General features: G+C 43.4%; 2 protein-coding genes across 2 annotated transcripts; both read right to left on the reverse strand.

The window, feature by feature from the left end:
* Positions 1–1,773: 1,773 nt before the first annotated feature.
* LOC131723035 (SCAN domain-containing protein 1-like) lies at positions 1,774–7,724 on the reverse strand. The gene is made up of 2 exons (XM_059016345.1): positions 5,938–7,724; positions 1,774–2,316 (listed from the first exon to the last, which is right to left on the reverse strand). Exons 1-2 carry the CDS (start codon positions 6,878–6,880, stop codon positions 2,303–2,305), a joined length of 957 nt encoding a protein of 318 aa, XP_058872328.1. The 5' UTR covers positions 6,881–7,724; the 3' UTR covers positions 1,774–2,302.
* A 9,608-nt stretch (positions 7,725–17,332) lies between these two features.
* Positions 17,333–19,881, reverse strand: LOC131722946 (GTPase IMAP family member 4-like). The gene is made up of 4 exons (XM_059016116.1): positions 19,545–19,881; positions 19,209–19,298; positions 17,886–19,027; positions 17,333–17,359 (listed from the first exon to the last, which is right to left on the reverse strand). Exons 1-4 carry the CDS (start codon positions 19,879–19,881, stop codon positions 17,333–17,335), a joined length of 1,596 nt encoding a protein of 531 aa, XP_058872099.1.
* Between the last annotated feature and the right edge of the window lie 6,225 nt (positions 19,882–26,106).

Here is a 26,106-nt window from a genome sequence, read left to right on the forward strand (position 1 = left end):
GAGGTGCTCTGCATTTCCAATGAGGAGGCTGCGTGATGCAATCTATATAAAGAGCAGAGCTGATGCATGGAGAGGTGCTCTGCATTTCCAATGAGGAGGCTGCGTGATGCAATCTATATAAAGAGCAGAGCTGCCTCATGGAGAGGTGCTCTGCATTTCCAATGAGGAGGCTGCATGATGCAATCTATATAAAGAGCAGAGCTGATGCATGGAGAGGTGCTCTGCATTTCCAATGAGGAGGCTGCGTGATGCAATCTATATAAAGAGCAGAGCTGATGCATGGAGAGGTGCTCTGCATTTCCAATGAGGAGGCTGTATGATGCAATCTATATAAAGAGCAGAGCTGATGCATGGAGAGGTGCTCTGCATTTCCAATGAGGAGGCTGCGTGATGCAATCTATATAAAGAGCAGAGCTGATGCATGGAGAGGTGCTCTGCATTTCCAATGAGGAGGCTGCATGATGCAATCTATATAAAGAGCAGAGCTGATGCATGGAGAGGTGCTCTGCATTTCCAATGAGGAGGCTGCGTGATGCAATCTATATAAAGAGCAGTGCTGATGCATGGAGAGGTGCTCTGCATTTCCAATGAGGAGGCTGCGTGATGCAATCTATATAAAGAGCAGAGCTGCTGCATGGAGAGGTGCTCTGCATTTCCAATGAGGAGGCTGCGTGATGCAATCTATATAAAGAGCAGAGCTGCTGCATGGAGAGGTGCTCTGCATTTCCAATGAGGAGGCTGCGTGATGCAATCTATATAAAGAGCAGAGCTGCTGCATGGAGAGGTGCTCTGCATTTCCAATGAGGAGGCTGCGTGATGCAATCTATATAAAGAGCTGAGCTGCCGCATGGAGAGGTGCTCTGCATTTCCAATGAGGAGGCTGCGTGATGCAATCTATATAAAGAGCAGAGCTGATGCATGGAGAGGTGCTCTGCATTTCCAAGGAGGAGGCTGCGTGATGCAATCTATATAAAGAGCAGAGCTGATGCATGGAGAGGTGCTCTGCATTTCCAATGAGGAGGCTGCGTGATGCAATCTATATAAAGAGCAGAGCTGCCTCATGGAGAGGTGCTCTGCATTTCCAATGAGGAGGCTGCGTGATGCAATCTATATAAAGAGCAGAGCTGATGCATGGAGAGGTGCTCTGCATTTCCAATGAGGAGGCTGCGTGATGCAATCTATATAAAGAGCAGAGCTGATGCATGGAGAGGTGCTCTGCATTTCCAATGAGGAGGCTGCACAATCTGTAGAGTTACTCTGTCTCTTTCTGTTCCTGTTTGCACACAGATATTTTAGTTTTACAGCTAACTTTCCACAGCAGCTCTCAGCATCTTCAAAACAGCTCAGGAGAGAGGAGACAAGCAGGCTGGGCCGGCCTTAACCCTGCCCTTTAGAGGCCCCGCCCTCAACCGGACTGCCGTGACACTGAATGTGTTCATTACCTATGCAAACAAAGAGCAGACTAGCAGGCATCTCATTAAGTCCAAAGATGTATTGAGCCACAAAACATGCAATAACATTCATTCAGTGTCACATACTGTAGTGCTTCTTGAGTAATTACACATTGATGCATACTGCAGTATGAGTCAATTCCTGCTTTATAATACATGGTAAACTCGAATGTTCCTATACACTCCTGAGTTTTACAGTCTACTACTTTACAGTCTACTACTCGCTGATAGTAAGATTGCATGCGCCCCTTGCACTTCAAACACTCGTCAAACACAAAACGTCCAGCTGTCTGAAGTCAGTTTTTCAAAGCACACTGTGGGAGGGTGCGGGTATTCACTGACACGGGAGACAGAAATGGTAGTTGACAACACCACACAGGTGCTCAGTTTTATTATTTTCTTTTGGTACTCTGGTGAGGTGTACCGATTTCGTTGAGCCCGTAGAGGGCGCTTGTGGTCCGTGGTCTGGCTACCAGCTATGGTATCCAGAACCAACGGGGAATACCACGGCAGGGTACTCAGCTGCAGTCCCGCACTCGCAGGTGCTCACAAATTATAACAAACGAAAAAGGCAAAAAGAAACAGGGAAAATAAAGCACAGTAAGGAAAAACTACAAAATAAATGTGCTGCACTTCGCAGCGTGAATCTCCCCAGTCGCCGCTACCCGTACGACCCGGGACTCCGTCCTACACTCTGCTGTCTCACTATAACAAATACTGGGGCTGCCCAATGATCCCGCACTTTCCCCTTTCTTTCTTTAAAATTATTTTCTTTGATTTTCTTTCCGGGCGTTTGTTATCCTCCCGTCTGTTGGTAGGCAAAGCGAGACCGCCTTGCTCGCTGTTCCAGTTTAAAGGGGCAGATCTGAGGAAACAACAGAGTGTTACTTTATAGGTTAGCAATCCCATTAAAGTCCGCCTCCCAGCCACTCAGAGAGGGGAAAAGCACACACCCCCTCTTCCCCACCTCTCCGTGTCACCGCCATGACTGGCAGGCAGACCCAACGGGACTGCCGCCCCCTTCCTGCAGCATCGCGCATGCGTCAGACGGCCAGTCCAGGTCTCTCCCTGTTACATATCCTCCCCCCCAGAATGGCACCACCGGTCCATTCGAAATCCTACACCCCCATGCCTTCCCGAGAGAAAAAATCAGCATTTAGATGGAGCTTACCTGCTCGGTGGACAACCCTGAAGGCATAGGGCTGCAGGGCCAAGTACCACCGCGTGATTCTGGCATTGTTATTTTTCATCCGGTGAAGCCATGCCAAGGGGGCATGATCTGTCACCAGGGTGAAGTGTCGCCCCAGGAGGTAGTACCGGAGTGACTCGACTGCCCATTTTACCGCGAGACACTCCTTCTCGATGGTACTATAGTTCTTTTCACGGGGAAGGAGCTTCCTGCTGATATACAGGACCGGGTGCTCGCTTCCCCGCACCTCCTGAGACAACACTGCCCCGAGACCTGTCTCTGACGCATCCGTCTGCAGGGTGAACCTCTTGCTGAAATCAGGACTGCATAGCACTGGCTTGCTACACAGCCTTCGCTTCAGAGCGAGAAAGGCCCTCTGGCACGGCTCCGTCCACTGAACCGTATTTGGGGCAGCCTTCCGGGTGAGGTCTGTCAAGGGAGCAGCGAGCGTGGCAAAGTTCGGAATGAACTTCCTGTAATAGCCCGCTAGTCCCAAGAAAGAGCGCACCTGGGTTTTGGTCGTAGGGACCGGCCAGTCAGCCAAGGCTTTCACCTTAGCAATCAGCGGTCTGATCTGGCCGCCCCCTACTCGATACCCCAAATACTCCGACTCACTCTTCCCAATGGCACATTTCTTTGGGTTAGCAGTGAGCCCAGCCTCCCGCAAGGATTGCAATACCGCCGCTACCTTACACAGATGACTCGGCCAATCCTCACTGTGGATAACCACGTCATCTATGTAAGCAGCGGCGTACTGCTGATGGGGCCGCAAAATGCGATCCATCATCCGCTGAAAAGTGGCTGGTGCTCCGTGCAACCCAAAGGGCATGGTCCTAAATTGGTATAACCCGAAGGGAGTCGAAAACGCCGTCCTCTCTCTGGATTCCGGGGTCAGGGGTATCTGCCAGTACCCCTTCGTTAAATCCAGTGTCGTCATAAAATGAGCCGTGCCTAGACGCTCCAGCAATTCATCTACCCGGGGCATAGGATAAGCGTCAAACCTCGATTTTTCATTAACTCGCCTAAAGTCAATACAAAATCGTGTGGACCCGTCCGGCTTATCCACTAAAACAATCGGACTGTTCCAGTCACTTTGGGACTCCTCTATTACCCCCAGTCTGAGCATTTCGTCAATTTCCGTTTTTATTACCTGTCTCTTGCGCTCAGGTATGCGGTACGGCCTCTGGCGAACTAGCGCCCCCGGCTCAGTCTCAATGTGATGGTGGGCTACTCGAGTCCGGCCCGGGACGGGAGAAAACACATCAGGAAATTCCGTCACAAGGGCCCGAGCCTGACATTTCTGTGTTGGTGTCAGATTTTCTGCAATCTGTACCGACCCTGTTTTCGCCACCACAGAAAGATCAGGTCCCAGGTCTGTGACGTCATCTGCCTGCGCCACTACCAATGCCTCCGGTTGCAGCCAGGGCTTCAAGAGGTTTATATGATAAATGTGTTTCTCTCTCCGTCGCTCCGGCTGGCAGATCTCATAGTCCACCTTCCCAACCCGGCGTGTAACCTCAAAGGGTCCTTGCCACTTAGCCAGAAGTTTCGACTCAGAACTGGGTAATAATAGAAGTACTTTATCCCCCGGCTGAAATGTGCGCAACCGGGCTCCTCGGTTGTATTGCGTCTCCTGTCTGTGCTGAGCCTGCTGCAAATTGTCATGCGCCCATTTTCCCACAGACTCAAGACGTTTGCGCAGGTCCAACACATACCGGACTGTATTAGTCGAATTGTCCTGCTGTTCCTCCCACATCTCTCGGACCAGATCGAGCACACCCCGGGGTCTTCGCCCATACAGCAGCTCGAATGGCGAAAAACCCGTGGAAGCCTGGGGTACCTCTCTGATCGCAAAGAGAAGGGGAGGAATCAGCTGGTCCCAGTAACGCACATCACTATTAATAAATCTGCGCAACATGTTCTTAAGGGTTTTATTAAAACGCTCCACAAGACCATCGGTCTGAGGATGAAACACCGAGGTCCTAATGGTCTTAATCCCCAAAAGTTTACATGTTCCGCGGATTAGTCGGGACATAAAGTTGGTGCCTTGGTCGGTTAGTATTTCTTTGGGAATCCCTACTCGGGAAAAGACCTTCACAAGCTCGTTGGCAACAGATTTGGCTGAGGCAGAGCGAAGGGGAATGGCCTCGGGATAACGCGTGGCGTAATCCAGAATGACCAATAGGTGTGTGTATCCCGCCGCACTCTTCTCCAGCGGCCCAACCAAATCCATTCCAATACGCTCAAACGGAGCTTCCACTAGGGGCAACGGCACCAGTGGGGCTCGTGGGACGGCTCTAGGACTAGCCTTCTGACACTCCCCACAACGTTCGCAAAAACGTCTGACGTCACCATCCAGCCCCATCCAGTAGAACCGTGACACAAGCCTTGCTTTAGTCTTATCCCTACCCAGATGACCAGACAAAGGAATAGCGTGAGCCAGCCGCAGTAAATCCTCCTTAAAGGGATGAGGAATCAGCAACTGGTGACGCACTTCCCCGGTCTGGGGCAATTTGTCAACACGGTACAGGAGGTCTCGAGCGATTTCAAAGTGAGGGTACGTGGCGGCGCGCCTGGGCTCGACCACCCGACCATTAACCACCGCTGCTTGGTCAAAGAGCCTGCCCAGCATGTCGTCACGCCCTTGCTCGAGTCGGAAGTCACGGGAACGAGCTAAAAAATCAGCTCCCATGGCTTCCAGCTCGGGATCAGGTCGGTCCTGAGCGGAGGCAGCCGAACCAGACCCCTGCGCTGGCTCCACGGTCTCCCCCCCAGACTCTTCACCAATCGCCCCCACCTGAAACTTCTCAAGCCCCTTCCACTGCCAGCCCTCATTCTTAGCAGCCCGGCGCTCCCGTTTAGTTTTACGGGGTTTAAATTTATGACAAAACCACTCCGGGTCGCGAAAGGGAAAGATCTCTCCAATTACTTCCTCTTTCTTAGCCAATAGGGAGGACGGGGCCGTCAGGGCAGCCAACCAACTTTTGAATTGCCCACAGTCCCGTCCCAGAACTACCGGGACCGGCAATCGAGGGCACAACCCCACCTGCACCTGTGTCATCTGCTGGCCAATTTTCATCGTTATGCTAACCTTAGGATAAGAGCGTACATCCCCATGAATACATTTAATATGCACCCGACCCAATATTTGTTTATGCCCCGGTGAGATTAGGCTATCCTGTATTAGGGACTGACCACACCCTGAATCCAGGAGCGCCTGGGTTTGTGTACCATCCACGGTTACAGGAATAACAAAACCCGTCTGCTGGAGTGACTGAGGTAATTGAACATGCTTACCTGGTCGGCTGAGGTCACATTCCATCACGGGGCAGTCCCGCGCGATGTGGCCCACCTCCCTGCACGTCCAACACCTTGGTGGGCTGGTTTCTCGTCCCGGAGCTTCAACAAGGGGTGGAAACACTGGAGCCATCAAAGGGGCTCGACGGTAAGGTGGCCGCGCGAGACCCCGGTCCGACACCGCGGCAGCCCGTGGGTAACCCCACCCTGCCCCAGTTCCCGGGCCGGGAGCTCCCGCCGACACCCCCCGTCCAAATACCTGTCTACCCCTTCCCCCCAGTCCCTTCGCCTTCTCCGGGGCCAGTGGAGGGGGTGATACAGCAATTGTACTCCTTCCAGGCAGTCTTGCTGGCGTTGGCTCTGCTGCCTGGTACTGTTCCGCCAACTCGACCGCCCGATCTAGAGTGGCAGGTGCCTGCCGTTGCACCCACAGCCGAGGTGCCGGTGCCAAGCACTCCAGGAAGCGCTCCACCACGATCACCTCCACTATCCTGGCTTTGGTACTCGCGTCGGGGTTCAGCCAGCCCATGGCGTAATCCTTTAAACGATGCGCGATCGTTCTGGGATGCTCCTCTGCGGAGAACCGTTCCTCCCGGAACTTTCGCCGGTACCCCTCTGGGGTAGCCCCCACGCGGTTAAGGATGGCCGCTTTCAGCGCGGGGTAGTCCATCATCCTCTCAGGGGATAGCGTTCTCGCTGCTGCCTGTGCCTCTCCCGTCAGCTGGGGCAAGAGGTAGCTGGCCCATTGTGCCTGAGCCCACCCGGCCGAGGTCGCCATGGCCTCAAACACCTCCAGGTAGGCTTCGGGTTTATCCTCGGCTGTCATCTTTGTGGGTCTCTGTAACCTGGGGTCAGGACCTGCCGGTCGAGCAGCCCCCTGCACCGCAGCAGTTAGGGTCTGGCGCAGGAGGTCCATCATGGCCGCAAATTGGACGGCATCCATTCCTTCTCCTTTGGTGGGTGCACTGCTTTGTTTGGGCAGTGCCAGTGAATCCCACTTCTGACACCACGTGTGGGAGGGTGCGGGTATTCACTGACACGGGAGACAGAAATGGTAGTTGACAACACCACACAGGTGCTCAGTTTTATTATTTTCTTTTGGTACTCTGGTGAGGTGTACCGATTTCGTTGAGCCCGTAGAGGGCGCTTGTGGTCCGTGGTCTGGCTACCAGCTATGGTATCCAGAACCAACGGGGAATACCACGGCAGGGTACTCAGCTGCAGTCCCGCACTCGCAGGTGCTCACAAATTATAACAAACGAAAAAGGCAAAAAGAAACAGGGAAAATAAAGCACAGTAAGGAAAAACTACAAAATAAATGTGCTGCACTTCGCAGCGTGAATCTCCCCAGTCGCCGCTACCCGTACGACCCGGGACTCCGTCCTACACTCTGCTGTCTCACTATAACAAATACTGGGGCTGCCCAATGATCCCGCACTTTCCCCTTTCTTTCTTTAAAATTATTTTCTTTGATTTTCTTTCCGGGCGTTTGTTATCCTCCCGTCTGTTGGTAGGCAAAGCGAGACCGCCTTGCTCGCTGTTCCAGTTTAAAGGGGCAGATCTGAGGAAACAACAGAGTGTTACTTTATAGGTTAGCAATCCCATTAAAGTCCGCCTCCCAGCCACTCAGAGAGGGGAAAAGCACACACCCCCTCTTCCCCACCTCTCCGTGTCACCGCCATGACTGGCAGGCAGACCCAACGGGACTGCCGCCCCCTTCCTGCAGCATCGCGCATGCGTCAGACGGCCAGTCCAGGTCTCTCCCTGTTACACACACAATAAAACAACATCGCCACCAAAACAAACAACAATGGCCTGCACATTAATAGTTGTGTCTGAGGGAGACGTTTGTGCAAGTACTATTAAAAGAAGAACGATAAATCACAGACATGTAGTAAGAAATGACCTCAGAGAAGCTGATGAAACACACGGTGCACAAGAAATCTGGACAGACCCGCTTAGCATTTTTAAATTATGTCACCATATATTATAAAATATATCAAGACTCGATCTATATTTTGTACAATTGGGTGCACATTCTGTTTTACATGGGAATCCTAAAAAACAAAACATATCGCATATGCACACACACTTAGCCTGACATGTGTAAAATGGCTTGATATCCCCAACCATTTGTTTTTCACAAATTATTGTTAGATTCACATATGAAACAGAAGCTGTGAAACAATTCACAACTGGTCTCCTTTAAATTAAAGTTGGTTTGGAAACGCTAGCTGCTGTGGTTGATGCCAGGACCGGGGTGTATATATGCTGTATGTCATTGCTTTTCACACATTATTCTTAGGCTTCACATGTAAAACAGAGACTGTGAAACAATTCACAACTGGTCTCCTTTAAATTAAAGTTGGTTTGAGCACTTTAGCTTCTGTGGTTGGGGAGATAAAGCCATTTTCATTCATGTCGGGTTAGCGTCGAATATCAAACGAATATCGAAAGTCAAGCTAACTTTACCGCGGTAACCACTGCAGGGTTAATGGGATTTAACATGCAAACGACTCTGCGTTTGTGAATGCAATGTGGTGGTCCGTTTAAAAACGAAAAAACGAAATAAAAAAGGACAAGCGCGATGCATTCACAAACGCAGAGTCGCTTACATTTTAAATCCAAACCGGTCAAACTGTGACCGGCCTGGCAGTTCTAGTGTTATATTTCAGTGGAAAATAAACAAAACAATATAAGCATAACAGGAATAATAAGGGGGAAAAAGACACAACACCAAGATCTAGGCTTTTAATTTGTTTTGTAATTGTTGATTTTCTGCCATCCCTCATTCCTCATCCTGAGCATCATGTTGACTTTAACTTTCTACACCCCTCCCCCTCCCCGAACCTCCCCCATTTGAACTTGACTGAATCTAAAACAATCACAGAACATACCGGCTGCTCACATGAGAGACAGTGAGATGCCAAAGAAAATCACAGAACATACCTGCTGCTCATATGAGAGACATGAGACGCCAAAGTTACAAGAGGCTGATTGAGTTACAATACTCAGCTCATATTACAAGACGTAATTCACATTGCTGCAGTCTGATCTAATCACAGTTCAATACATCGCCTGCACATTCCTGATTGAGAAATACAGATAATGAAATGGAATACTGTACATTACAGGGTAATTACTACAAATGACTAGAACAAGCCAAACCTGCTAGAGAGGAGGAGTAAATGAATCGTGGTTGTGAGTGTATATATAACTTATCAGATGTTACTATGGTGACCAGGGACCTATTTCTTTCCAACCTGCACTCTTCCTCGGCTTTATTTCTTGTGCTATATCATTACAGCAAAGTTTAACCCTTTAAACCCTCTCATGGTCCTACACAGTGCTACTAAGGACATTCAAGGGGGCGACAAAATCTGGCCTTAATAGCAGAGGTGGCTTTACTATTGAAGGGACGTAGAATTCCTTATAATAATAAGTTTGTAATATTTTATCTGTTGAAAAGGTTTACACAATCTATCCATTCCATTTATTATTCATTGATGGTTTGTTTTGTGCAACCTGGTGTAATATTTGTTCCAGATTTGTAATAATTACATTACATAATAGACAGACAGACAGATAGATAGATAGATAGATAGATAGATAGATAGATAGATAGATAGAGAGATAGATATAGACAGACAGACAGACAGATATATAGATAGATAGATACTCACCACGCTATACTATAAACTGACTAATTAATTTGGCTTGCTCAGGTCAACCACAACACAATATATGTTTAAAGGGACAAAATTCAGACTGCTGCTCTAAACTGTACAGTCCTACAATAAATACGAAGTGACTATTTTCATGGCGCCGTGAAAAGAAAGCTATCTTTAATACAAACACATAACTAAATACATAATCCAGCAATGTAAATGGAACGAAAACGATGTCAACATATTGTATAGACTTTTAAAGTTTGGGGAACATAATAATGATCTCAAGTAGATCAATTCAGTAAGTGAAAACATCACATGAACTACTGACGTATGGCCCTTGCTAGCTTGCTGTTGGCTGCTGATCAGCGACGGTGCTACACTGATCGTTGGTTTAAGTTTGGTATGCATATTAAAGGTGTTAGGCATCAGCACCAGTGAACACTGTACACTTTTCACCACAAACGACAGTGTGTCACTGACGCTGGCATGCGTATCGGGTGTTAAATGGTAATAGCTGATCTAATTTTTCTAACCTGGCTTTTTGTACATTTAACATGTTTTGTTCAAATAGTTTTTTCAGACCTGTTTGGCTGCTCCAGAAGCAATGGAGTGTTTCTTTTCCTTTCACTTTGTAATCTATTTAAAGACTAGATGGGAACACTGCGAGCCCAGCATAACAGACAGGTAAAGACACAGAGTGGATGGATCGGGTTTCAAACCTGTTTGGCTGCTCCAGAAGCAATGGAGTGTTTCTTTTCCTTTCACTTTGTAATGTCTATTTAAAGACTAGATGGGAACACTGCGAGCCCAGCATAACAGACAGGTAAAGACACAGAGTGGATGGATCGGGTTTCAAACCTGTTTGGCTGCTCCAGAAGCAATGGAGTGTTTCTTTTCCTTTCACTTTGTAATCTATTTAAAGACTAGATGGGAACACTGCGAGCCCAGCATAACAGACAGGTAAAGACACAGAGTGGATGGATCGGGTTTCAAACCTGTTTGGCTGCTCCAGAAGCAATGGAGTGTTTCTTTTCCTTTCACTTTGTAATCTATTTAAAGACTAGATGGGAACACTGCGAGCCCAGCATAACAGACAGGTAAAGACACAGAGTGGATGGATCGGGTTTCAAACCTGTTTGGCTGCTCCAGAAGCAATGGAGTGTTTCTTTTCCTTTCACTTTGTAATGGCTTTTTAAAGACTAGATGGGAACACTGTGTTAACATTTTGTTAAGACCTGCTGTGGCTCCGATCTCTGAAGAATGTGTTGATTTCCTTACACTGTTTAGGGTGTGTCCATGATGCCACCAGCCAAATGAACCTTTTAAGTTCGTCCCAATTGTGTCTTGACTAACACTGCTATTATAACTGATATATAGAGACAGAGATACAAAATACATAGATGAAATTTTTTTTTTAGATTTACACAGAAAGTTTAAATGATAAAAAGGATAATTTATTTAATTTATTTTTTAATCATTGAAACCTTTTATGTACATAAAAACATTTGAATTCATTTCTGTATACTACATATGTGTGTAATTGTAGTGGACAAAAAATATGTAATAGTTTTTTTTATCTTTAACCAATCAGAGGTTGTTATTATTTCAAGCCGTGTATGTGTATAATAGAGGGGCTTCAGTGAGTCACAGGAAAACAATTCCGTCTCAGGTTTCTGTGACAGTTTAGAAACTCCACCTTCGGGCTCGTAATTTATGCCGTCACAGAAACCGTAGATGAAATTATTTTCCTGTAATTCACTGAAGCCCCTCTATTATACATATACACTGCTTTGAATAATAACAACCTCTGATTGGTTAAAGGGTACATAAGGACCTTTTTATTTTACTGTGTTACATGTTCCCATGTGTTGCTACAACTGTTTACGTAAGGTGTGTGTATTATTTTAATTATTATTTTTTTTACATGTTGATCACTTTTTTGAACTTTTAAATTCCCTGCCTCAAGATGGCTTCACATGTACCCACATGGACCTCTCAGAACGACATTTCCCATCATCCTCCTACTCACTGGTAAATCCATCTCAGTTACATATGTGAGCAGGAGGATGATATAAAAAGTGGTCAAAATGTAAAGAAATCAAAACAAATGGATAAGGGCGTCTGCTAAGAAATAAATAATAATAATAATAATAATAACAGCTAAATGAAATAGAAGAAAACAAAGATTGAAAAAACATTTTTAAAAAAACGACAGCATGGGCTGTTAATGTACTTAAAGACTGGCTTAGGCTTTTTTAACTTCCTGGACCAGGTGCATTTTATCCTGGTAGTGCCACCAGCCAAATTAGCCTTTTACATTAGTCCTAATTGTGTCTTAATTAACACTGTTATTATTAATTGCTATTATAACTGATATATAGAGATAGAGATATAAATATAGCTATAGGTCTATATGAATAACATTTTATTATATAATAATAATAATAATAATAATAATAATAATAATAATAATAATAATAATAATATTCTTACCTGAAAATGCTACTGTTCAGTCTTTTCAGAAATCTTTCTTAGTAATGTGTCCGTCTTCATTTCAGGGACATTCCTTTAGAAATTAAGGTTTTTTTCTTCATTGCTTTCACCTGGCCCCGGTGTGTATCAGATACAGTAATACAGTGAAAGACTGACATCTATTTTTAACAACAACAATAACTGAAGCTGCCGTTGAAGCTCGTCTCTCTCAGCAGCAGCGGCAGAGTTTTTTATTTGTTTGTGTCACTGAAGTGTTCAAGTGTGGCTCCTACTGGCCATGTGCACTGAAGTGAACACTCACCCTCAAGTGTGGTTTCTGAATATGGACGTTACAGTGCAATTGGATGAGACCAGAGAAGAGGGTGCTGTTTCTTTAAATCCAGGTACATGCTTTCATAACCCCCTGCAGCCTCATGTATATTATTATTTGGTTGTATACTGACATCTAGTGGTCCAGTCCAGTATTAACAATGACAGCAGTGTTTAAGCCTTCTTGATAGTGAGTCCCTATTGTAACAGCTTGTTAGTGTTACTCAGTGTTTATATTGTTACAGGTGAAACAGAGCGAGGAGGTGTTGATATTGAGTCCCTATTTAACAGCTTGTTAGTGTTACTCAGTGTTTATATTGTTACAGGTGAAACAGAGTGAGGAGGTGTTGATAGTGAGTCCCTATTGTAACAGCTTGTTAGTGTTACTCAGTGTTTATATTGTTACAGGTGAAACAGAGCGAGGAGGTGTTGATATTGAGTCCCTATTTAACAGCTTGTTAGTGTTGCTCAGTGTTTATATTGTTACAGGTGAAACAGAGCAAGGAGGTGTTGATATTGAGTCCCTATTTAACAGCTTGTTAGTGTTACTCAGTGTTTATATTGTTACAGGTGAAACAGAGCGAGGAGGTGTTGATATTGAGTCCCTATTTAACAGCTTGTTAGTGTTACTCAGTGTTTATATTGTTACAGGTGAAACAGAGCGAGGAGGTGTTGATATTGAGTCCCTATTTAACAGCTTGTTAGTGTTACTCAGTGTTTATATTGTTACAGGTGAAACAGAGTGAGGAGGTGTTGATAGTGAGTCCCTATTGTAACAGCTTGTTAGTGTTACTCAGTGTTTATATTGTTACAGGTGAAACAGAGCGAGGAGGTGTTGATATTGAGTCCCTATTTAACAGCTTGTTAGTGTTACTCAGTGTTTATATTGTTACAGGTGAAACAGAGCGAGGAGGTGTTGATATTGAGTCCCTATTTAACAGCTTGTTAGTGTTACTCAGTGTTTATATTGTTACAGGTGAAACAGAGTGAGGAGGTGTTGATATTGAGTCCCTATTGTAACAGCTTGTTAGTGTTCCTCAGTGTTTATATTGTTACATGTGAAACAGAGCGAGGAGGTGTTGATATTGAGTGGGGGGTTCATATAATAGAATCTCTTGTAACAGTGTGAAATCAACAGAAATGCATTCTTGTGTCCCGAGCGATTACCTGGTGAGATCAGCAGGGTCATTGCATTCGGTGCATTCCATATTAACTGAACAGGACAACATGAATAAGAACAATTCACTTTGAATTGCTTTTATTTATGTATTTTTTGTAGCAATGATCCTGAGAAAAGTATACATCTAGAAAACATTACAATCCCCCCACGGTTTAAAAAGCATTTACATGACATACAGCCTCTCAACACTGTTCAAGCTTGACATTTTCTGAGATGGTTTACACATTGTAACACAATCACCCAGTAGGAAGATGAAGCCCCTGGAGATGCTGGTCTTGGTAAAGCACCTGAGCTGGGCAAAGCCAAGGAGAGATTCATTGAAGCAACCTGAGCTGATGCATCATTAGACAAATGCATTGTATCTTACTGAAGGAAAGTATGGGCTGTGGCTTTTTCAGTAATGTATTAGAAAACTGCTCCTAATACTCCTAGTCTTCAATTTTAACTTTAACAATCATTTTTGGTTTCCTTCTGCTCCCCTCCTTTCTCTCTCCTCTCTCTTGTCTCAGCTCCCCCTTTCTCTGTTCTCTCTCTCTCTCTCTCTCTCTCTCTCTCTCTCTCTCTCTCTCTCTCTCTCTCTCTCTCTTCTTCAGCTCCGGCTCCAGCACTCTGGATTTCTCCCTCTCTCTCCTCAGCTCCAGTTGTAGCTCCAGCTGTCCTGTTCTGTCCTTTAGCAGTTTGCTGTCTTCATACCCCACCCTGCCAATCTGCTCATCTCTCTTCTTCCTTAGCCTCACTTCCCTAACCTTCTGCTTGCTGGTACATCTCACTGGTGTAGTAGCTGCCTCCATTTCCCTTCACCATGTTTTCTATCTTGTCCAGGAGCTGTGTGACCTGAGTGCGATCGCTCCTGTCCATATTGTTGAGAACATGATACCTATTCCCACATTTCTCAACAAGCTGCTGGAGCTTCTCACCAGCTTCCTCAACATGCTGCTCAATTGTTTGTTCTTCCAGAAAGTCCCCGTAGGTGAAAATGATCATTGTGTTCCTCACAGCTTTCTCACCAAACAGCTCCTGGACTTTATCAATGGATTTGCAAAGGTCTCTTACTGAAAACTCCCACGATCCACTGAGATTGTCTTTCATTCCTGTTGGGTACACCGGCATCACCAGGAGGAAAGTGTGGGGTCCCGGGGCAGACAGAGAAACACAGCTCTCAATCAGGGCTGTGTATAACAAGTCTGGAGTGTCGACCACAGTGACTCATCTCCCAGCCTCTTCTCCTTTTCTCTTCTCACACTCCCTCATTCCTACAGAAACACTGTATCCAGATATAAACTCCTCTCTGCCCAGGATGGTGTTCCCTGCTGCACTCTTCCCAGCCTTCCAGTATGAGCTTTCTCCAAGCAGCACGATCCTCAGCTCAGAGGAGCTGTGCAGCTCTTGAGAAACAGTTTCTTCAGCCTCTTGTTCTGCAGCCATGATTCCCTGCCCTGTTAAAGAAAAAGAACAGTTTGTTCCTCTTAGAAATGAAAGCTTTCCATGTGAAACCCTGGATTAGTTTTCTCCTCTTGTTGTCGTGCTTTGCTGAAAGAACACTCCCTGTCACACACAGCACTGGCATGTTCCTGTATGTGTGGAGCTTCTGTACAGAGACACAACTAGCAAGCTCTTCAAACAAATAGTGCACATTAATCAGGAGAATCAGTGAAGTGTCTGAATGTTCGTCAGCAGGTTTGTAACATTACAGTTTGATTTCTTGTTTGCTCTGCCATGTGCTGTGCAGGTGTAACAGTGTCCTAATAAGTTTTCCAGAGAAGCTCAGAACACTCAGAACTAGATTTTCTTTAATAAATGAAAGATAACTTAAACTGAAATGACAGTGACCGCATTGCAGAACAAGCTGAATGATAACTGTTATAATTAAAAGATTGATCTCATTTAAATGGAGGGTATAGCAAGCTGCACAAACACAGACACACCTCAAGACACATCAATAAATGAGATACAGTTCAAAATACAGGTGCAATAATGACATGGTATACTGTGGTTATAATTTACTAATATTTACTGCATGCGCTTCGCACCTGATTCTGTTATTGTAAGGATTGAACTCCATACATTAACAACATGTGGGTTATTTTGGCAAGTACATTTATTAAATAATGTAACTAAATAGATTTTGATGTGTATCCAATATATGTATTAAACATCTTTGCAATGCATACCTTCAGTCAATCTACAATCTATGCAAACCCACAGACACAGAAGCAAAGAATAAATCAACACATCTACACAACAGGCCATCTTTCTTGCAACTTCAATATCCCTGAAAAATGTGACCAGTTGCAACCAGTTTGCTTGTTGAACACACAAGACAATTCATTTCCAGTGTTGTACATTTCCAAACAATCCAGGTTAGATGCCAGGTGAACAGAATATCTTTCAGCCAGGATCTGTGCATGTGCACAATATGTCCTGAAGAGGGCAGCCAAGTCAAGCATTATACAGCAACACCGAACAACACCCCCGAACTAAGAATGTGATTGCAGCAAGTCCAGCACAGCGAGACAGAATATCTCAGTTTCACAGCGTGTTCCCTGGGCCGTGACTGCTGTTTGTTTGTTAACCAATTCAGTTTCGTGTCGGGCAGCCTTAAAAATGAATGCGCTTTGTAGCGTCACTCTTTATAGAAACTCAGTGTGACACGATTGGTCCAAGACAACGTGAATATGCCAACAGTCTCTAATATCACCGGGGCAGTCCTGATCACAATCCTTATTATCATTCGCCAGGAAAAGGCCGCTGTTGCCAGGCAACAAAAAAAAAAGGTTTCTGAATAAGAAGCTGGCCTAATAAGAAATCAACTTCCACACATTCTACCAAAATACAAAATCCAAACCTGAATATAACATTTCTTTATTCATATTTAAACTTTAAAAATTACATTTAAACACATCAACAGTATGACATAATAAGAAATCAATGTCATTTCAATTTACCAAAACACAAAATTCAAAAACTGAAATATTTTCTTCATTCATATTCAAACTTTAAGAAATTATAAAAATACAAAATAATAAATTTATTAAGCCATCTGTAACCCCATAATAATAATAAAATATATGTTTCTCCAGACAGGCTATATCTGTTCTAAGTGATTATAAACAATACCAAAGTGCATAGTAGTCTTATTATTTCTACTCCTATAATTGTTAATAGCGTAATTAATAACATGTTTCTAGATTGTTTATAATCACTTATATCTGATCCCTAATCTAATTGGTTTACAATTATATGTACAGTAGATACATGCTGTTCTATACACACAGGGCCAGGTTTATCAAAGTGTTTGCACCAGAGGGCAGTCTGTGAGAGTGCAATACTAGTGTTCATGTTACAAGGCAAGCATCAATCTCCTCAGAACAAGGCTCACTCCAGGACTCAAAGTGTGCCTGAGTTGTTTGCTGCTGGTTTTGTAATGTTGTGCAGATTGGACCTTGGTGTGAATATCTTGATACATCTGGGTCACAGATTGAATGATAAGAATGGAATCTGATTTCCTGATAAACGGTCTTTGACAATATCAGTATATCAGGCTGTTGAACTGTTCTCATTGTGTTTTACAATGTGTGTAAAATATACATGTGTTATAGCAGCAAGGCTAACCCTTCAGCTCTGATCAGTGAGAAGTCAAGGAAGTACAATACACATGGATACAATACTGGTTAAAACACAGGGAGCAGAGAGTACTGAGAGGAGTGACTTGTAGCTGAGTCCATGTACACAGTGGGGAGCTTCAAGGATCAGGGCTGAATGTAATAGTCTGGAGCAAGGAAAAATTAGAGGAGACTTGATGCAGAAACCGCTGTGCTAGTGTTCCCAGTCACTGGCTGCTCCTCTAGAGAAAGATCAATGAAGTGAGCTCTGAGGCTCCGGTGTTGTTATTGAATATTGATCAGATATTATTCAATTACACCACCCCCCTCCAATAACACCACCCCCTCTCCAATAACACCACCCCTCTCCAATAACACCACCCACTGTCCAATAACACCCCCCCAGTCCAATAATACCACCACCTCTCCAATAATACCACCCCCTCTCCAATAACACTACCCCCTGTCTCACTGTTCTTGACTGGGTTCCTGTGGTGCTGCCTCTATTGCTTCTGCTACTGTGTGCAATACTGTCCCGATCGCAGCCCCTTCTCTCAGTGCTGCTGCTACTGCACTGATCACTGCCCTCTGAGCTGCTCCTTCTCTTACTGCTTCCTTTGCAGCCTGCATTACTGCCCCTAGCACTGTCTCTTCTGATATTGCTCTAGATACTGTGTGTAATACTGCCCCTACCTCAGCCCCTTCAACCAGTGCCGCTGCTACTGCACTGATCACTGCCCCTAGTGCTGCCCTTTCTCCTCTCGCTTCAGCTGGATTTTCATATCTGCTTATAAACCCATTGCATCTTTCTGTTTCTGGTCTAATGATTTCCTTGTAGCGCTGCCTGACTGCCTCCATCTCTCTCCTGTGTTTTTCCTCGTACTCTCCCCTCTCTCTCTCCCCCTTCTCGATGCAATCCTCCTTCTCTTGCTCCTCCCTTTCTTTGTCCTCTCTCTTTCTCCTCAGCTCTTCCTCCAGTTTGATCCTGTGATTCTCTCCCTGTTCTTTCCTCAGCTCTTCCTCCTGCTCTCCTATCCTCTCCTCCAGCTCTCTGATCTTCTCATCTTGTTTCTGGATTTTCAATCTCATCTTCCTTTTCAAGTTCTCCAGTTCTTTCAGGTGCTTTGCCCTCAGTTCCTCTTCCTCCCTCAATATTCTCTCTTCTTCCTCCTTCAGTATCTCCTCTTGTCTTTGTCTGATCTTTGCTTCTGCTTGCTGGTAAATCTCATTGGTGTAGTAGCTGCCGTTGTTTCCCTTCACCATGTTGTCTATCTTGTCCAGAAGCTGTGAGACCTGAGTGCGATCGCTTCTGTCCTCATTGTTGAGAACATGATACCTGTTCCCACATTTCTCAACAAGCTGCTGGAGCTCCTTGCTGCCTGTCTGAATATAATCCTCAATGGTCTTGCCTTTCAGTTTGTCACTGTGTGTGAAAAGGAGCATCATGTACCTCCTCACAGCCGCATCACTGAATATCTCCTGGACTGTCTCCACTGCTCTCCTGTCTTCTTCTGTGAATCGGCCCACCGGTATCACCAGGAGGAAAGCATGGGGTCCCTGGGCAGACAGAGAAACACAGCTCCTAATCTGGAGTTTGTCCTGAGAGAGCTCTGGAGTGTCGATCACAGTAACATGTCTCCCAGCCACTTGTCCTTTTCTCTTCTCACACTCCCTTGTTACTGCAGAGGAACTGGCTTCAGATCTGAACTCCTCTCTGCCCAGGATGGTGTTTCCTGCTGCACTCTTCCCAGCCCCAGTCTTCCCAAGCAGCACCATCCTCAGCTCAGGGGGACTGGGAGGCGCTTGGATATCTGCAAGGGGAGCCTCTCCTTTACCTCCAGACATTAAAAAAAACAAAAATATACAGTATATTATAATCAAAGTAAGAAACAAGCTTACTTATCACCAGAATAAGCATCAGCTGAAATTTTGCAATTAGGTTTCAGTTCTGTATTATTTCACCTTGATGGAACAAACTAATTTCTATCCTAGAAGAACAATTTCAATCTCACTCACTGTTGGGGTTGATGATGAGCTCTTTGCTATTTCTTCTCCTGACAGGCAGCTTGGATTCCTCTGATTCATTCTCCACTTTGCTTTCAAACACTGCAAAAGAACAAGACAGGTAAATTTCCACCTCACACAGCATACACTGTACATATATAACAGTCATTATTAGCTAGTGGAAGACAGGTCCATTTCCACCTCACACAACATGTAACTTAACAACACAGTTCAGGTTTTCAAAATGTTATTAAACTGTAAGACTCATTCGGTTCAATGGTGTCATTGTGAGAGCCTGCGAAAGTTTTCAAAATATTGTATCTATAGAACAATTTTAAACAAACTTACTCCTGGGGGGGAAGATGTCATTGCTTTTCCTTCTCCTGACAGGAAGCTTGGATTCCTCTGAATCTTTCTCAAGCTCCTCTTCCTTCATTTGCTTCCTCAACCTTTCCATCAGCTCCTCTTCTCTCCTACTCTGTTCCTCCTCATATTTCTGTTTCATCTCCTCTTCTCTCCTACACTGTTCCTCCTCATATTTCTGTTTCATCTCATTTTCTCTCCTGCTCTGTTCCCCCTCATGTTTTTGTTTCATCTCCTCTTCTCTCCTACTCTGTTCCTCTTCATATTTCTGTTTCATCTCCTCTTCTCTCCTACACTGTTCCTCCTCATATTTCTGTTTCATCTCATTTTCTCTCCTACTCTGTTCCCCCTCATGTTTTTGTTTCATTTCCTCTTCTCTCCTACACTGTTCCTCTTCATATTTCTGTTTCATCTCCTCTTCTCTCCTACTCAGTTCCTCTTCATATTTACGTTTAATTTCTTCTTCTTTCTTGCTTGGTTCCTCTTTGTGTTTCTCATTCAGCTCCTGTTCCTTTAGTCTAATTCTTTCTTCTACATGCTGGTAAATCTCATTTGGAAGGTAGCAGCCTCCACTTCCCTTCACCATGTTGTCTATCTTGTCCAGGAGCTGTGTGACCTGAGTGTGATCGCTCCTCTTCTTATTGTTGAGAACATGATACCTGTTCCCACATTTCCCAACACGCTGCTGGAACTCCTCACCAGCTTCCTCAATGTGCTGCTCAATTGTCTTGCCTTCCAGATAATCCCCACGGGTGAAAAGGATCATTGTGTTCCTCATGGCTCTCTCACCAAACAGCTGCTTGACTTTATCAAAGGATTCGCAAAGGTGTTTAACTACAGCTTTCCAGTATTCATCACTGTGAGTGTCAATAATATATTTTGAATACACTGGTATCACCAGGAGGAAAGCGTGGGGTCCCGGCGCAGACAGAGAAACACATCTCTCAATCTCGACCCGGACTGTGCCAGGAGTGTCGACCACAGTGACCCGTCTCCCAGCCACTTCTCCTGTTCTCTTCTTACACTTCCTTGTTACTTCAGAGGAGATGATTCCAGATTTAAACTCTTTTCTGCCCAGGATGGTGTTCCCGGATGAACTCTTCCCAGCACAGCGTCCCCCAAGCAGCACGATCCTCAGCTCAGAGGGGCTGTGCAGCTCTTGAGAAACAGTTTCTTCAGCCTCTTGTTCTGTAGCCACAATTCCCCACCCTGTTAAAGAAAAAGAACAGTTTGTTCCTCTTAGAAATTAAAGCTTTCAATGTGAAGCCCTGGATTAGTTTTCTCCTCTTGTTGTCATGCTGTGCTGCAAGAACACTCCCTGTCATCCACAGCACTGGCATGTTCCTGTATGCGTGGAGCTGCTGTACAGGGATACAACTAGCAAAACTTCAAACAAATAGTGCACATTAATAAAGAGAATCAGTGAAGTGTCTGAATGGCTTGTCAGCAGGTTTGTATCATTAGCAGTTTGATTTCTTGTTTGTTCTTTCATGTGCTGTGTAACAGTGTCCTAATAATTTGTCCAGAGAAGCTCAGAACACTCAGAACTAGATTTCTTCACACAAATTATTTATTCAGTTTTAGACCCCCAAGAAATCTGAGGTTTCACAACTATTTCCAGTAGTTTTCAAATATTCTGAAAAAATATCAAAGTTTAAGGACACTCAATAATAGGCACAAATAGCTGTCTTAGCTTATCTCTTTTTAATAAACTAAAGTTAACTTACAAGTAAATGGCAGATTTGTTTTCATCAACTTAGAAACTTTCAAAACCTTTCACCATAAATAAGCTGTTTATAATAAATATATATTTTTACACAAAACACAATGTCTAGCTAGTATAATAAACCCTGGTTAACGTTTTTCCTTTACAGGTAACGTAGAGGTAAGTATGGGAGGTATTGAGGTATAGGACTCTGGACTCTTGACCAGAGAGTTGTGGGGATCAATCCCAGGTGGGGGACACTGCTGCTGTACCCTTGAGCAAGGTATTTTACCTAGATTGCTCCAGTAAAAACCCAACGGTATAAATGGGGAATTGTATGTAAAAATAATGTGATATCTTGTAACAATTATAAGTTGCCCTGGATAAGGGCATCTGGTAAGAAATAAATAATAATATTTCATTTCAGGGCTGTAAACTGCCTTTTTAAATATGGTTTCTATTGTTTAAGGATGAGATCCTTGGAGTTGGATTGAGAGAAATCAGTCTACATTGTATTGTTTCCATGACATTGTAAATGTGAAGCTGGCATGTGAAATGGTTTCTGAGATATTAGCAGGTGAAGTTGCAGCAGTGCTGTCAGAATGACAATTACAAACATGCTCCTCTCACAGGGATGCTTCATGATCAGCTTTCACAGACAGCTTTGGACATTGTCAACACAGCTGAAAATAAAGAAATATTGCTTCCACATGCCTCCACAGAGGCATACAGGAAAACCAGGTGCCAGGTTTGATGCGACGTGTTCTCATCCATAACTTCATACCCTCATTTATAACATATGCACAGGGCTTGAACTTTTCAAATCTCTACCTCCCTTTAAATGACAGTTAGTCATTGTTAAGCTGTCTCTGCATCCTAATAAACAGAAACTGCATTATAAACTTGGATTAAGATTTTTATTTGCTACAACTCAAGAAGATTTTAAATGCTGGACTGGCTATCGGTGTACACTCCCTACTGGGTATTTTATGCTGAAATGAAAATCTGTCAGTTAACATAATTTGCCACGTCTGTTTGAAATAAAAATGAAGCGAAACAGAATCGGGCTCAGTCAAGACATGAAGGGAAAAACAAGTGTTTTGTAATTAACAGCTTTTTTTCTGAATTGGGGATCTGAATCGACTTAAAGGGACGCCATGTGATCAAATATAAAACCCTAAACACTCCAAGCCCTAGATATAGAGCAGTACTAAAAATAAACCAGTTACTCATTTAGACACACTTTTCACACGTTGGATGTTACTCATGATGAAAACAGGTTTTAGCAACGATTACATTGTATGCCATTCAAACACCTTACAAAGATCTAGAGATCTGAAATCGAAAGTACATTTTCATTGTTGTTTCGTTTGTTACATTCCCAGGTTTCATCCTACAAGACTACACCTACTTTCAATAACCCCAATTTAAGAGACTGATTGAACATGTTCTTTAAGAATAAATAAATAAATACAGTAACTCACCTGGATCTGAACTGCCAGACTCCATCTCTGCCGCCTTTAGCTCCCGATATTAATGAAATGGTGCTGCTTTGTACATTTAGAACTTGATTCGTTCTACATATTGATTTAGGTAGGGTACATATTGATTTAGGTACATATTGATTTAGGTACATATTGATTTAGTGGCACCCCATAGTCACATGGCTTCTAGATTAGATTTCTTACTGGGAGGTACCCATTACTGCCCTTGAACTTGAAGCTGTATTAAAGATAGGTTTGTTGTCTTATCAGTTTCACTAAACATAGATTTGACATTTGAATTTGGCTGCACCTGACATGTATGATCTTATTTGAATTAGTTGAAAGTTGCTAAAGGCGATGACTGCAGAGGACTGCCGGTAGTTACTGTTTATCAATGTGTAAATATACTTCTCCAACAAAGATACGATACATGGAAAAATGAGTGAACCTGGATGTGCTGAAGTGTGATACTTGTTCCCACATTGCACTGTACATTAAAAACTGTTTTAACTAATGAACCATATAATTTACAATGGTGTGATAATTAGAATATATACAAACCATTCAAGCAAACATTTTAATCACATTAAAAGTTTATCACTGATTTTCACTGATCATATATTTGCTATCTGGAGCACTGATGTCTCCTGCACACTTACAACAGGGAACATTATGCAAGGTTAACAATGATCCTTTTCACCAGACAAACCAGGCTGTGGTTGAAAGGTTTATAATGATCCTTTTCACCAGACTAACCAGGCTATCTTCAATGATATAATCACAATAATAAACTCAGATGTTTTGGGATATTGCTGAATACTATTTTGTACATTCTCTATTAAAATGTTGGTGAGATCACATGAACATTCATGTTTATAAAACACATTGCATTTGGTACATTCAATATTAATAAAAGAGGACAGCATGTAATAAGATTATTCACTTTTCCTTTTATTTATTTACAGATCCTATTTACAAACCATTACAATCCCCCCACAGTTTAAAAAGCATTTACACGACATACAGCCTCTCACACTGTTCAAGCTTGACTTGTTCTGAGATAGTTTGCACGTTGCAACACAACAACCCAGGAGATGCTAGTCTTGGTGAAGCACCTGAGCTGGGCAAGACCAAGGAAAGAGACACTCATCAAAGCAACCTGAGCTGAAGCATCATTATGTAAATGCATTGCATTGTACTGAAGGAAAGTATGGGCTGTGGATTTTTCAGTTATGTATCTCTTCAGGATTCATACATGTATTCGAATATATTCAGTAATATCAAAGTCATTATATGTAACACTCTATTAAAGTTGATTTTTTAAAATATATACTCAGTTTGAGACGAGGGGCCCAAGCCAACGCAAATGTGCCAACGGTCCCTAGTAGGGGGCGCTGTGAAGTAATGAAATAGGCGTGTCCACTGCAATTAATATAGTGATAGTGAATCCTCATGAGTATACATCCAAGAGTTAAAGCACAGGGTGAGAACAGGGGATTTTTAGTAGCCTCAAACATTTGATTGGTATTTATGAGGCACCAGGGGCATCTTGCCCCGTCCTTTGTTAAATTACAAGAATAGCAATTTATTTTCTTTGAAAAATCTTCATGGCGTTTGTACATTGATTTATGAACTTTACTTTTACACTTCTGTTATTTAAATTTTCCATAATTTTCAGTGTATAAAATGAGATTTCCCTTAAGGGGGTGCATTCCCCCGTGTTACCCTATATTCTAATATGAGTCTGTGGTGTTTTAAATCCCTCTGAATGATTTATCTTTGTTGAAAGAAAAAGAGAAGGTGAAGGACAGAGGTGGAGTTTGTAAACGGGCATTGAGATGGGTAAATAATGATTGTGAAAATTATTGTAAGATGTTTACAAATGGGTTAAAAATACAGGTAATGGCAGGGGTTGCATCATCTTATTATAAAGCGGAATTTAAGGTGGGAAAGCATTTTCGTATTATAGATGATGGCTCGGTTATGACAGAATTGATAAGGATTATATTGGCATTGCAATGGATTGTAGATGTTAAAGTGTGTAGAGCAGTCATTGTTTCAGATTCATTATCGGGTTTACAGGCTATTTAAAAGGTGGGGTTGATAGAAGAGATTTAGTGCAGGAAATAATGTAGTTATTTTCAGAATGCTGCTATTTAGATTTATGTGTAGTTTTAATATGGATTCCGTCTCATAGAGGAATAGATGGGAATGAGAGGGTGGATAAGTCAGCTAAACTAGCAGTGCAGAAAGAGGAAGTGGATATGGATGTGCAGTATGGTTTAAATGAATATTATAAAATAATTGAGAAAAAGATTATTAATGAATGGCAGAATATATGGGATCAAGAAAAAAGGGTAGGAAGTTTTATAAGATTCAAAGTAAGGTTAAAATTAGTGAAGGTGACTGTGGACTGGCTGAGCTACACTCGTGTTATTCTCTGAAAAGCAATTGACATTGGAGATAGCAGAATGCTAGTTCCAAAACGCATGTACTGCTGACAACTGATGCAGGCCAGAGTCACAGACTGGGCCTACAGCTTACTAGCCCAGCATTGACTGCAAGCAGGCAATAAATACCAGCACTATGGGCTGGAAGGTGCCCAGGCTCTCAGGAGATTTTTAGAATGCAAAACACAGTGGACCATGAGGCACATTTGGAGATAATATATAACAGAACTGTGAAGCTACAAGGGACCCCAGGGCTCTAAGGAAAGATGTCCAGTTTTAACTGGCTGGATTGCTTGCACACTACACTAGATTTTAAACACACAACACCACTCACACTGCACACGGGCCCTGAAATGGGCATAAATCAGTCAGGTGTATCTCGCGTGAGGACTGGGGAGGGGAAACCAAATCTGGGCTTTGCTATAAAAAATGTAATGTGTCTTTTGTTCATAGGATAATTCTGGGACCCATTATTGAAATCATGTCTTGGAATCTTTTCTGAGAATGATTCCCTGTATATATTAAAATAAACCTCACGTTATTGAAGAAAATGACTCTGTGTATTTTCTTAAGAAACCTCAGAACTTTTTAAATCTAGGAGTGCATGAGAATGTGTTATGTGTGGAATGTAGTGCAAAGTAAACTGTGGAGCATCTGATGGTTGAAAGTGTTCGATATAGGGAGGTGAGAGAAGAGATGTGGAAAGAAAATGGAGCTTTCAATATTTTCAAATGGTATAGGTGATGGAAGTAAAATAGAAAAAAAATATTATTGGAAGAATTGCAGAATATATTAGAAAAAACGGAAGATCCAAGAATATTTAACATACAGAGATTTAAAAAGTTGAAGTGTTCACAGCAGTTATAATAGCCAAATCTGAACAGTAGGTGGCGACAACAGTTGGTGGC

Source organism: Acipenser ruthenus, chromosome 52, assembly GCF_902713425.1.
Source record: "Acipenser ruthenus chromosome 52, fAciRut3.2 maternal haplotype, whole genome shotgun sequence".
In the NCBI taxonomy this organism is placed as follows: domain Eukaryota; kingdom Metazoa; phylum Chordata; class Actinopteri; order Acipenseriformes; family Acipenseridae; genus Acipenser; species Acipenser ruthenus.